The sequence below is a fragment of the Annulohypoxylon maeteangense genome, assembly GCF_022496945.1.
Source record: "Annulohypoxylon maeteangense strain CBS 123835 unplaced genomic scaffold GGS22scaffold_28, whole genome shotgun sequence".
Classification (NCBI taxonomy): domain Eukaryota; kingdom Fungi; phylum Ascomycota; class Sordariomycetes; order Xylariales; family Hypoxylaceae; genus Annulohypoxylon; species Annulohypoxylon maeteangense.
Window position 1 is genome coordinate 1 of NW_025953275.1, and position 13,426 is coordinate 13,426.

The 13,426-nt window shown below is 46.8% G+C and overlaps 4 protein-coding genes across 4 annotated transcripts; 1 reads left to right on the plus strand and 3 right to left on the minus strand.

The window, feature by feature from the left end:
* Positions 1-76: 76 nt before the first annotated feature.
* On the minus strand, positions 77-1,607 carry GGS22DRAFT_175240 (Alpha/Beta hydrolase protein). The gene is made up of 5 exons (XM_047963229.1): positions 1,079-1,607; positions 637-1,005; positions 498-572; positions 244-400; positions 77-181 (listed from the first exon to the last, which is right to left on the minus strand). Exons 1-5 carry the CDS (start codon positions 1,449-1,451, stop codon positions 109-111), a joined length of 1,047 nt encoding a protein of 348 aa, XP_047814123.1. The 5' UTR covers positions 1,452-1,607; the 3' UTR covers positions 77-108.
* Positions 1,608-2,656: 1,049 nt separating this feature from the next.
* GGS22DRAFT_85845 (putative allantoate permease of the major facilitator superfamily) lies at positions 2,657-4,521 on the minus strand. Its single transcript, XM_047968285.1, has 3 exons — positions 4,206-4,521; positions 4,046-4,148; positions 2,657-3,986 (listed from the first exon to the last, which is right to left on the minus strand). The coding sequence occupies exons 1-3, from the start codon at positions 4,413-4,415 to the stop codon at positions 2,725-2,727; spliced, it is 1,575 nt and encodes a 524-aa protein (XP_047814124.1). The 5' UTR covers positions 4,416-4,521; the 3' UTR covers positions 2,657-2,724.
* A 1,124-nt stretch (positions 4,522-5,645) lies between these two features.
* Positions 5,646-7,303, plus strand: GGS22DRAFT_193350 (galacturan 1,4-alpha-galacturonidase B; the record flags this gene model as incomplete). The annotated part of the gene is made up of 5 exons (XM_047965372.1): positions 5,646-5,906; positions 5,991-6,256; positions 6,350-6,429; positions 6,495-6,736; positions 6,812-7,303. The coding sequence occupies 5 exons, from the start codon at positions 5,646-5,648 to the stop codon at positions 7,301-7,303; spliced, it is 1,341 nt and encodes a 446-aa protein (XP_047814125.1).
* A 279-nt stretch (positions 7,304-7,582) lies between these two features.
* On the minus strand, positions 7,583-12,418 carry GGS22DRAFT_182389 (uncharacterized protein; the record flags this gene model as incomplete). The annotated part of the gene is made up of 7 exons (XM_047963958.1): positions 7,583-9,550; positions 9,623-10,106; positions 10,639-10,643; positions 11,268-11,441; positions 11,530-12,039; positions 12,156-12,295; positions 12,406-12,418. The coding sequence occupies 7 exons, from the start codon at positions 12,416-12,418 to the stop codon at positions 7,583-7,585; spliced, it is 3,294 nt and encodes a 1,097-aa protein (XP_047814126.1).
* Between the last annotated feature and the right edge of the window lie 1,008 nt (positions 12,419-13,426).

Below are 13,426 nucleotides of genomic sequence, written 5' to 3' on the forward strand. Positions count from 1 at the left end.
CTAACCCTAACCCTAACCCTAACCCTAACCCTAACCCTAACCCTAACCCTAACCCTAACCCTAACCCTAACCCTAACCCTAACCCTAACCCTAAATGTCAATTGGATTTTACAACAAAAACTCCTTAAGCTTATTATCTAACCATTTAACGTCCTCCTTACTTTGTCCTGGACCGCCCGCCCTATTAATGATTAGCTACTTTTACGTTATTTAATAATAAATTTAATGATCGGATGATGTTACCAATGGCCCCAAATCGACGGGAAAGGAATACACTTTCCAATTCCATCCGACATATTAAGAACTTCATTCTCGGAATCCTCTGGGGGAAAATACAAGTCCGTCTTACAAGGAAGAACGAGGGTCTTAGCCTTGATACTCTTCATTGCCAACTTGAAATCTGAGCTTGATTAACATTGATGTTCGTGTGAATAGTACCTACCTTAATTAGGTATTTTCGTGAATTTCTGAATGTAGGCAGGTAGGTAGGTAGGTACCTTTATTGTAGGGTTCTTGGTCTGAGCAGTCCCCAGCTTGCCACGTATGTAGCATCGTCAACATGTTCTCTGGGTCTGGCCGATTTTGTAAGCTGGGGGACTCAGTTTCAAGTAGGAGCTCTATATTCTAGATAGCTACCTTTAGATGTTGCCCAGCCTTCCCAGAATTTAGTCATGAAATCTTCGAGGTCTTCATAACCGAGCGCTGTCTCGTAAAGCCTCTCGCGATAAAATGCTTGGCTGAATCCCCACCCTGCATATACCCGACCAAGAGCTTTGAGTCCATTCTCACGCTCTTCAGTTGTCCATCCCCGGTACTGCGAGCGTGAGATGGCCTCTCCCTGGCAGCTTCCGGCGGAACTAGCTCCTTTAGCTGCCAATGCTGCACTCTTGACGCCTTCGAGGAAGACTTGGTTATGCAAGCTGGTCTTAGCGCTCCCGCAGAACGGAACGGCCAGGTCCACGAAGTTCGGGTATTGGGTGATCCACTGGTACGTTTGCCCGGCCCCTTAAATTCCATGTTGGTGTGTTAGTCATTGTTGTTGATAAAGTTGGTATTGGTTTTCTAAGGGCTCGCCTACCCATACTCCAGCCTAGAACGCATCTCGCGTGTTTTACGCCTAGTTCTTCTGTCACAAGACGATACTGCGCAGCCACATTGTCGAAGAAGGTGACATTAGGAAATGGCCGGAGTTCGGGGCTGTTAGAGGGACTCTTCGATTGACCGTTGCCGAACAGTGCTGGGATGATGATGAAATATGTCTCAGGGTTTAAAGCCATGCCGCTGCCAACCAGCCATTCGTTGTCCGAGATAAGGCCGCTATACCATGTTGGATAAATGATGGCTGGGTTTGCGGGATTCCCGAAGGTCTTGTAGGCGATGTAGGCACTTGGGATCGTGACACCAGACTTGAGGACAAAGTTACCCAAGTCGAATTTTTTTATCTCGGCCATGGCGATGAGGTTACAATTAGCGATAACGGCTTGGGGAAAAGTTGAGATGAGGATGTCTTTGGTGAAAGTTGCGGGGTCAAATGGAGAAATGGCCCAGCACTCAAAAGCACTGAAGATAAAGCTATTCAGATTTAGGAGGATCCGCAAGGAATGATATCAACTAGGTACCTAGGTATTAATAGGATCAGTGGGTCTAGTCCAAGATAACGGGATGCATGAGAGTTCCTGTGGAATTCGACATCGGCGGGGAATGGCCGGTAAGGGGCACCTTACTATCTTAGGGTATCCGAATTATTAAGTAAATATCTAGGTATGTATAGTATGCAAATTAATGTTACCTAGGTAATAACCTGCCAATTATTTAGGTATGTACATAGGTATCAAGTTACCCAAGTGTATATGGGATGAGTTTTGCATTATGTTTTAACTTAACACTATGTTCTCTATAATCTCTTCACTATAGACTGGCCAATCTGGGTAGGTACTCTATTTAATTCACTTCTCCTAGAACCCTCCCTAGTATGGAATGAGTAGGTACGATTTGTGAGTGGAAAAATGACAGGAGTGTCGGAGTCCTTAGACGATCCAGCTTGAATGAAGAAATCAAGCAAAATTTGTCCCTTTAAAACAATTGAGTTATAACTTACAGGTAGGTACCGAGGTAGTTGTCGTTGCTACAGCTTAGGTTCGATGTTACGCCGTTTGGCTTAAGGGCATGCATTAGAGGGTTGCTTTCCCATCATTTAATAGCTTCTCTTTAAAGAAACAAAGATAGGTAATATATTAATACCTAGATATCATCTTCTCTAGAACCTAATCTCACCTGATGAAATAATTCTTATGGTAAATGTTATCGTGATTTGACATGTCGTTACTTCACTACCACTTTCAATAACGACTACGTGAGTTCAAAAAGGAGTTCTAACTATAGGTAGGTAGCTACCTGTAATTATTTATCGATTCATCCTTTAGTTGTACAAGCTCGTATCCAGAGCCGAGATGAATACGTCGTTGACGCAGATCCGTGTAGTTCTTGACTGAAACTTGGCCACCACCAAAACCCTCACATACCTCCCTACCTAGGTACCTAGTATGTACTGGGAGGTTCTGGGCGAAGGAGGTCCATATCGCATCCGCGTCTTAGATGAGAGTGCCGATGAAACCCGCACAATCGTCTTCGTTTAGTCGTTCATTGACTTTATGGTGATCCATTTCTCTAGCATGAAACCTTCAACATCGGATAATGGTAACTGCCTACGTTGGCCACGAGATTTTATAATGGGTAAATGAAGAATTTATTCTCCATGTCGGTCAGATCGAGCATCGCAATATTCACGTTTTTCGTGATTACCTGCCCATCGTCATCATATTGCTCGACACGACCGGCTTCCCTTTCTTCCTCGCTCAATTCCGCCATCCACGCTTTTCGCTCTGCATTCCTACGCGCTAATATGAGGTGGATAGCAAATAGGATAGCCGGAGTGCCGACCCAGGCAACCACTATCATGGAGATCCAGGCACCGTAATATCGAGGTGCAGCAGTGGGCACCCATATTTGCGGCGACACGAGGTTGCCGACACTATAGCCAAGCATAAACATGACGTTCCGTGTTAACTTTTTAGTGTAACCCGCCGCTGACGAGGTTGTCCATCCCAACGCGATGATATACGTTATGCCATACGTATGTCCTGCAAGCAATAAACATGTCAACAGCGCCAGTTTCCGATCCCATGGGATCGTTACCATGCCAATTCCGCCAGCCACGGCAGGAATGCACCATACCAAACTATGCACCGCAAAATTCCGTGGATGCCATTTGAGTATTAGAGCGGCAATGACGCACAGAACCATACCAAAGCTACCGCCTGCTACTGCGACCAAGGTAGAACCGAGGTTAGAAACGCCCAAAGAGGTGGTCAAGAGATTTTGTTGGCCGTATGTGAGATTGTTCGAGTACATCAATGTAAACGCTTGGAGGGCAAACAGCCATGAGACAGGATCCCTCAACGTTTCTATGAATTGGGTCTTCTTGAACTGCTTCTGCTCGATGGAGCTCTGGCCGGAACCGTGAACGCGTCGTATAGCTTGGACTTTCTCTTCCAAGGTGAGGAACCGGGCTTCCGCAGGATTGCTGGGATAACAGAACCATGCATAGACGGAGAGGAGGAGGGTCAAGCCTCCAGTAGTGATCATGAACAGTTTCCAAGGGAGCACAGAGCTGTTACTCCATAAAAGACCGTAAGATATGAAACCGGCCACTACAGGAGCGGCCTGACAAGTGACCCAAAAAATCGGCTGTAGGAAAGCCTGTTCTTCACGGTTAAAGAACATGCCGATAGTGATTTCCATGGCGGGAACGACAACTGCTTCGACGGCGCCGAGAGCAAGACGGAGCACAACAAGTCCAGCATACTTAGTAGCCACGCAGTGAAGGAGAATCACGACAGCCCAAAGAAATATGATCGAAGCAACGGATTTACCAAACGGGAGCTTCTGCAGAAGATAGTGGCCCGGCCATTGGGCGGCAAGGTACCCTGAGAAAATTAGGATGTGACATAGGTAGATAAGGTGTCCCCGCAAGATGATCACGTACCGACGTAGAAGAAAGTGTTCAGATTATTATATTGATCTTTTGTGATTCCGGTCTCTTCAAAAAGTCCCAGAATAGCAGCATATCCCAGAGTAGACTTGTCGATCTAAACGTTCCGAGGCGGTCAGTCTGCTATTGTCTAAAACGGGGGCAAACCACTTACAAATAAGATAATATTAATTGCAGATATCAGAAGCATGATGTGACGGTACAATTTCCTTCGCAATAGCTTTTCCTTTTCAGGAGTCAGAGGGCCAAATTCGTCCCCGTGATCTTCGATCAAGCGCAGAGTAACGTCCGCATATTTCTCAGTCACCGTCTGAGGGACGGGTCGACTCTTGGTCGTAACTTCAGCCTCCTTTGCACTACCCATGACGACAAAATGACACAAGTGTAGGTATGCATCTTTCTTGGTGAGTCTTGAGACAGATCGTTACTTAAATATGAGGCTAGTACAAACCGATAAGCTTGAGTATTCTTAGACTCTTTTATGGTGACATCGGCGTTGAATATTGTGTGATCGAATTGTGCCATATACACTAGATCGTCTCCCTTGACTAGTGCCTTCAGAGACCCGTCTTTATGGTTCGATATGCTGTGGTCTTTTAATAATTAATAAGATAGCTTATTATTTACCTATTATTCTACTTAATCTTGAAGAAATCACGTGGGCTCTCGACGACAGAACTCTATTCATATGGGTGGTAGTTAGTCAAATTTCATACATTGGATAGGTAAATACGTAGGTAGGCACTAACGTTTTAATTGAACTGGGGAGAAAATCAACTTATACCTAGGTACTTAAGTACCTACCTATTACATACAGGTAATTACCTATATAGATGTAAAATCTCGCATTCAAGAAATGATTCTTGAATGTTACTTCCTAAGAACTCTTCGAATGTTAAGTATATTTGATCGTTTGAATTCGAGATTCGAAGCCAGGTACCTAGTAGGTAGACTTAAAGAATGTATGTGTTCGGTAACTACGGGTAACCCCGTGACACTCTTCATTACGGATATCTTCCCTGCATGTACTTATCTTCAGGCTCGGGATCAAAATCATTCGATGGAGCTTTTTTGTTTTCCAAGACAACATTGAAGATCCGGTGGTCCGGTGTGGGTATAAATCTGACCCGCATTCTCCGCGGGAACCTCCGGAAAGGCAATCACTGACGTAATTGAGTGTTACATGTGGAAAAGGGGAGCTAGCCCTTAAGCATACTATAATAAATAGGTACAACAACATAAATAGGCCGAGTCGAGCTTCACGAACAAGCTCCTTCCATACCTATTACACGACTAAATTTGGCATTTCGAGATGGTACCACGCTGGGATACGATACCTAGGACTTAGGTACCCAATTATCATCAAATCGCAAGTAAAAAGAAATGGCAAGGGTGTTCCGACACAATCATTGCGGGGTGATGCGGAGGATTGGATTTCCCCGGTTTGATACCTACATTAAGATTCGGTGTTAATGTTGATATATGCCGAAGTTCGTTTATCAATTCGGTTCCTGGTAAAAAAATACCGACCTATATTCGAAAGGGACGAGCAGGTTCGCCCAGTATACGTCACTCGTATATGATAAACTTCACCATGATGAAATTCCACTTTGTATACCTGCCTGTCATATCTTCTTTAATAATAAATGGCCATCCGGTCGTGTCCAGAAAGACTTGTGTGGTTGAATCTCATGGGGTCAATACCACGGATGATGCCCCCGCTATCATCAATGCCTTCGAGGAGTGCGGGCGTGATGGCAAAGTCATATTCTTGCCTACCACCTATTACATTTCATCGGTCATGAATATTACATGGCTTGACAATGTTGACATTGACTTATACGGAACTTTGCTCGTATGTCTATATGGATTTCTGTGACGAAGAACAATAGGTACCTGCTGTGTTCTTATACTGACAATACGCGACTACTTATCTTAGTGGAGTACTGATATCCAATACTGGTTAAATAACTCTTTGGATGTAGGTTACCAGAACCAGTCAACGGCGTTCATTTTAGGTGGTAATGAGGTTCGGTTGAACGGTTACGATCAAGGAATTATAGACGGCAACGGTGATTATTGGTACGAATGGATCTCTCGTCAAGAGAATACCTCCAACTATCCGGGAAGGCCACATGCTATTACTTTCAATGGTCTTCGGAACTCTGTGGTGAGCGGCCTGGCCTTTCTGCGAAGTCAGATGTGGTAAGTGTACCTAATTTTGAGCCGCGATCCCTGTGTCTATTCGGCGATAATGCAAAGATACCTAAGTACGAGCCTAGATACTAACGTCCCAAGGACAATGTCCCTCATATATTGCGAACATGTCATCCTAGATAGTATATTTGTCAACAACACTGGAAATGTTGTCCAGAGTTGTAAGCCTTGAGTCTCTCGAATTTCCTACATATATCGGTCATTCGATAATAACACTTCATCTTAGCTAATACTGACGGGGCCGACACTATATACTCTTCGCATATTACGTTCAACAATTGGACGGTTTACAACGGGGATGACAGTATTTCACTGAAAGCAGATAGTTACGATGTCAACATAACAAATTCTAAGTTCTACGACGGACAAGGTATTGCGATGGGCAGCATCGGTCAATATTACGGTGTCACGGAACATATAAGAGAGGTCAGGGTTAAGAACATTACCTTCGATAATACTCTCCACGCGGTGAGTTGCTCCTTATACTTATATGAGCACTCTTCAGCCCTTTTACTGTTGCTAATACTATTATAAACATCATAGGTATATTTCAAAACTTGGACTGCTGATCAGAATGGATACCCGCCGAACGGAGGCGGCGGCGGATTAGGTAGTGAGTACTTGTCCATCTTAAAGTCAAAGTCCTGTGCTGAGAGATTCTTTGCGTGGTCAGATGCCTCAAACATGCACTTCGATAACCTCCACGCCATAGAACTACACGGTGCGGCGTTTTCCATATCCCAATGTACGCGCTTCAGCGGAGCGCCAGGAGATGGAAACTGCACAAATTCCGAATTTGAGATTCTAGACATCACCATAAATAACATGACAGGCACAACAAGATCAAATCAAATAGCTAGCCTTCAGTGCAGTGCCGTCAAACCTTGCAACGATATTGGGCTATTCGACATTAATTTAAAGTTTAATAATGGAACCCCTGCAACAGCTTACCTTTGCGGAAATGCTGAGTCTCCTCGAGGATTTAATTGCACCGGAGAGCCATGTGTTGGTGGAAGCGCCACAGGGGGTTGCTAGGGCGTACGTGTTCATTGCGGACAACCAAGCTTATATTACATGAAGGAATGAAACACGTGATCTAGTTAAGCTAGCTACATTTCAATAGCAGCATGAAGAGGCAAGGTGATTGAAATATCTCGAGGTTGGGGTCTGATATTTGTCGTTCACGAAGGAAAAAACCAAGGACAAATTCTAAATTTCCTTCGATTCTCATGTAAAACTATATTAGCCAATAGGGCTAAAACATGTGAACTATCCCTCTGCGAGAATTTTTTTTAAATGGTAATGTATGGGCCTTCAGCCCCATTGCACTAGAACTTTCTTTCTGCCTTTGTTCCCCTTCTTCCCCTTTCCAGTTGTGTCAGCCTTATCTTCCTCCGCATCGTCCCCGGTAGGCTCCGGACCGTTTGACGATCCCCACGAGAACCCTGTGTTTCTCGAATTACCGCCGTCTCTGCGTACGCTGCCGGTCCCATAGCCAAAAATTGTGGTCGTGGGCTTGGGTGCTGCAGGTAGTGCAGGGAACGCTTCGTCTCTATTCGTAGGTCTCGCAGGCCTAGGTTGAGCTTGTGACCCGCCGCCAGAGCCCCAAAGAGCTGTTGTCGAAGGCCGCGATGCCCCATTTGGGCTAGGGTTACTAGGTGGTAGGGCAGGAAAAGAAGCCGCCGCCGCTGGTGGTGGGTTTCGATAATTATGCGCACTTGAGAACACAGTTGATGACTGCTCCACACTCGATCGTCGCGATTGTTGAGTAGAGCTCTTTAGCTTAAGCACACGTGTGGTATGTCTTTGGGATGGTGCTGCTGCCGTAGTGACTGGGGAGCTGGCTGCGGCGGTTGCCCATCCTGTACTAGAGGTTGTAGCGCCGTGCATGCCGCTCAAGCCAGGTAACGTTGGGTAATCTTCGTTAATTGCTCTCCAATCGTTCCATGCTTTTCTTAATCTGTCGCCCTTGTTCTTGTCCTCGAAAAGGTCGGCAATCTCTCGGACAAGCGTGCCTAGAGCCGAGGAAGATGCATCGGAGAACAGTGAGAACAAGGCGTCAACGAGGGCCGCGGCCGACACTTTGTCCTGTCTGAAAGATGAAATATGACTTCGGAAAGAGGTAATCTTATCTCGGTCATTGTGCAGAAGGTTTGAGGCCCGTTCTATCACAGCAGAATGCCGTAGAAGGCGGGCGCGGTCTTCCGGTGTGAGGTTTGGATCCGCGAGGCTCAACCCTTCCATCTCGGGAACCGGGGCAGACACGGTCGAAGGACCGGGTGTGGAGCTGCTAGAAGCGCGCTGGCTCGGCTGAGCAGATGGCCCAGTAATGTTCGACGATGGCGGTGCTGATAATTGGCCACCGAAGGTCCGGTTGGACACGGATTGGGAAGAATGTACGGCCATTTGTCTTTGAAATGCGAGCTCGTCCCGTCGAAGAGGTTGTGCCGAGCTGGTCGGGAGTGGCTCCGCATTCGGATCACGGCCCCTTCCGCGCCTATCCCTATCTCTCTCTCTATCCCCATCTCTATCACGGTCTCGGTCCCTGCCAGGTCCGCCGCTGCGTCGTTCTTGCTGGTAAGGTTGCCGATAATCGAAGCTGGAAAGATCAACCAGACGGGCATCACGTCTCACGTCCTTAGATAACGAGCTTCCATGGTCGCTAAGTTGATGTGCTTTCAGATCTATCTCGGAACTGAAAACGACAAATTTCTTCTCGAGACATTCGCGATCGAGGCACAGAAAATGATCCTTTTTAAAGTGTTCCTCTAGCGCATTGTAGTCTCGATAGTAGTGAGGCTGTCGGGGATCTTGGCGGTCGCATATGAAGCACCGTTCATGCTTGCTTCGACAATGCTCGTACAGTTTGTCGTCGTCATAGAATCGCTGCCCGCAGAAGGCGCACAGTGGGTGACCTTTGAACCCCGTCTGATCTATAGCGCCAGGACGATCATCTCCATGACGCATATGCTTTTCCAATTCCCTGTCGGTGAACAATTCATGCTCGTGGGTAAAAACCTTCTTATTCCTTGTACATAAGTCGCACATCTTCTTTTGGTGTACGCTGCGGACGTGTCGATGCAAGTCAGGCCAGCCAAGGCCGGCAAAGTCGCAAGAATCATCGGGGCAGTTATAACGGAGGAGCAAGACGGTGTCTCCGACAATATCTTCGTTCGTGTACCGAATGCCGATATTATCATCGGTACTCGTGGTGTCGGCGTCGGAATAGTCCTGGAATCGCTTCACTGCATCGTCTGTAAATAGGACAAATGGAGCGAGTGTCTACGAATGTAGCAAAGGTTAGCATTTAACATTCGGAGCATTATGTCGGCAAAGTAAGTGGATTAACCGTACTCTACAGTGTGCACACTCTTTATTTTTGTACAATGCTCGCATTCGTAGGGCGCATATATGGCACGTCCTATGGTTGCAAGGAGCAACTGACTGGTGAATGACGGGGCTCGCGCAGATGAAGCACACTTCGGCTTCGACGTCTTCCTCGTCTCCAATTGGCTCTTCGAGCTTTCTCTGTACACGAGGCTGCGGTAGATTTTGTTCTGGTTTGCTTGAATCTATCAATACGGGTAGGTGACGATCAGCAGACGAGGGAGACGATGTCGCGGGCGCGTGACCTCCCCTACCTCTCCCACGATATGGTCGTCCCTGACCTCTCCCTCTAGCGCTCAAGTCGCCCCGTCCACGAGGTCTACCTCTCCCTCTAGTATTGCGATCGCCTCGTCCGCGGCTTGGTCCAGACGTGGCAGAGCCACCCATTCCGTTCGGAGCATCCATCGAGCCTCCGCCAGCTGAGGACATGATTATCGACAGTAGAAATATGCTGTTCGTTTAAGGTGGCTGAGACCGTGGTTGAGCGACTAGAGGAGGTCTGGGAAATGCGATGAAGGATGGTCGTAACAAAAGAAAGGGGGGTTCGCTGTATAGCCTCTCCTTACCCGAAAATCGGGTGTCAGGATGACAAACGGATAAAGTTGGTGCCGATATCAGGCTGGACTTTAGATGGTATGGAAATCGCGGAGTATGAGGTAGAAAGACAAGATTCCCAGATATGTAGTTGACTGTGGGAGTCAAAATCGAAGCGCAGGGGGAAATACGCGATTATTGTATTTAAATGTATGATATTACAAAGGTAATTCTACCAATTTATGAGGTATCCATACCTAGATCTATGTTGCACCTTTCTTACCTAAGCCATCCCACCACTGTGGTTTGATAGACTTTTTTTTAGTGGGTACGGTGACACATCCGGTCAGAGTCATAGCCACATAGCCGCGGGGCGATTTTGTGGCTTGAGGAGAAGCCACAATTAGCCCTTGCCCCTTGCCTCTTGCCCCTGCTTAGGTGTATCTCACCTCACCTACAGACATGCAGGGAATATCATAATATCATTTTACGAGGCAGGACTATAATATTTACCATAGATACCTACATATTGGAATAAGTGAACCGTCATACATTGGAGCATATAGGCTACTGAATTCTTACATGTTGTCATTTTAGTCATGAAGCTATCCGCAATATGAAACTCATCAAATTTCCATCTAATGACCATTAGAGAAACACGAACGTTCTTAAACGAGATGGGTTGCCAAAAAATAGTGTATTTATCGTTATTGAATTCAGTCGTATTGAGTTGCCTAATCTGAGACACCACGTTGGAAAGCGAGTTTCCCCTACAAGTGCCTTAGGTAGGTTGATCAAGTATCTGCGCCCTCTCTCCCACAAACCAATCTTGTTCCGTCAAGACTTCTAATAGTCTCGGACAAAGTCTTCCCTGATAACATACGAGTCCATTGGCAAAGAAGATAACCCGCAAAGCATCTTACGCCTACGTGAATATGCAGCCGCCTAACCCGCCCATACCTAGCAACCGTTTCCCAAGTAGATACAACATACCCTCTGCCTACGTCCCTAGGACGAACTCGGAAAGCTTCAACCGAGAAATGATCTCCCTCTACCTCGCCAACTACTCCTCGTCTACGGGATAAAGATGATTTCCCACCAGCTTATTCATCTGGAACATATCGACCCTTGCTTGTTTGAAGACTGCCTGCATCATCTCGTCGCACCGAATCTGCCGTTTGTCGTTGGGGTCTTGTAGTTGGTTACCTTTGATGTGCTCCCATAATTTCTTAACGACTTGCGGTCGAGATAACTACAGCCCGAGGTTAGAAGATTACTAGGTGGACTTGCCCCAGATCAGTAGCCCGGGGAGGGGGCAGTTTGACGAGTTATCGACTCACCTGCGGCTCCCCGCATAGCTCGGCGAGCGGGTAGCTGAGATTGAAAGGCTTCTGGAAGCCTCCACCAGCTTTTCGTGGCTTGTTATTTGACTCCTCGCTCCCCTCAACGTCGCTATCGTCTTCGGCGCCAACCTTTTTGTCGCTCTTCTTCCGAGGTGTCGCCTTTTTCTTCTTCTTCGCAGGTGCCTTAGGCTTTCCGCCTCCACGGGTTGCCCGAGTTCGTTGGTTTTCCTGAGCCTGTAGGAGAGCTGCTAGTTTGGCATCTGCGTCTTCGGTGTCTTCGCTCTTCTCCTTGCGTTGCTTCTTCTTGGGGGGCTGCACGGATACCTTAATTTCGTCTCCGTTAGCATCGTTCTCGATGTCGTGGCTATTCCCATCAAAGCCATTGGCCTGTCGCTTAGGCGATGGGCGAGGAGATGTCGGTTCGGGGTGAGGGATAGCAGAGGAAGGCGGCGGCGCAGCGGAGGATATGGCATCGAAACGCTCTTCAATAAGAGCTTTAATCGCATGCTATATGCAGGTTAGCGAAATGCGAAGACCTAACAGACGGAAAGCGCAACGGTATATTGGGAGCGATTATGGTGCGATAAGGGAACCCGTCGGAAGCCCGAGAAGCTATCACACACCTTTTGATCGCTTAGGTCTTTTCCACCCAGAGCGGTCTCGAGGCCCATGCGGATCTTTTTGCGCGTTACGGTCTCGAGATCTGCCGTGGCCAGGATCCCGTCGATGATCTCGGTGTAACGAATCTCCTCCTCCGCGGTCACTGGTTCTATCAGTCTGATACTGCTTCGAGGTTCACTTATATTATATCAAGCAAAGGCAAAGTTGTTATGATGACACTGTAAATTAAGGGTACGTGAAGTTAAAACTTACAAGGCGCAGCCATGATGTCAAGGTAAATTTCCAGCTACTAATTACTAGGTACGATAGGATTAGGGATATGACGATATGTAAGTTGTGTAATGGCAATTTATATTATCAAGATGAGTCGGCAGATGCGCAAGTGGATATCAACGTAGGCGAGCTAGCTTGTCGAGATCGTTTCGAGAGTTAGACCATAGCGGCAAGACCGAATTGAGGGGGGAGAAGAATTGGAGGAAAGACTAGATGGTTCGTGCCCTTGATGCAGATCGGAAAGGCGCTATGAAGTTGTTGAACTCAAGTAGTAAACGAGCGGCAAAGAGTAGGAGGTGGTCAAATACCTGCAAGGCTCGTCAGCAGCTCGTCACTTAGACTTAGATTAAGATGCAATGAATGTATGAAAAGGGAGATGCGCATACTTTCTTCACGTGTATGACTTGCTCACAGCTTATGTAGGGGGCGGCGGTGACGATGACGATTATAATAATAGAACTTCGTCGTTGTTTGAAGTGTGCTTTTCGGGGACAGGAGAACGCGACTCAGAAAGGCGACATGTGACAGATTTAGCATTCGTCGTCGTTTCAATATCAGGTGAGAGGTTGTCGGTGGGCGCAGGTGACGTCCGCCGCAACGATGTGCGCGCGCGTGTGGGTTCGGTGAAATGGAGGGACGAGTTGAGGCTGATGGCAGAAGTTCAAATTAGAGGATTAATGCTTAAATAAGCGATGGATAGATCAATCCAACCAGGCGACAAAACACACGATATCTCTTATAATCTGGTCTGGATTGGGGTTTGATTGAGGCTGAATCATTAGTTGTAGGTTGTCTGAATGTAGGTAAGCTAGAAAGTGGATTACGAGATATGGATCGGAACGGCACACAAAGAAGGTTGTCGTTGACTTTTCCGCCGCGGATGAAAAAAAAGGTCACTAGACCAATCGCGCTTTCCACTTTGTTAGTCCACGTAGGATTACCCGAGAGTACATACCTCATGTAGTCAAATTCCAAGGAAACATTTAGTTTTCAGCACCTT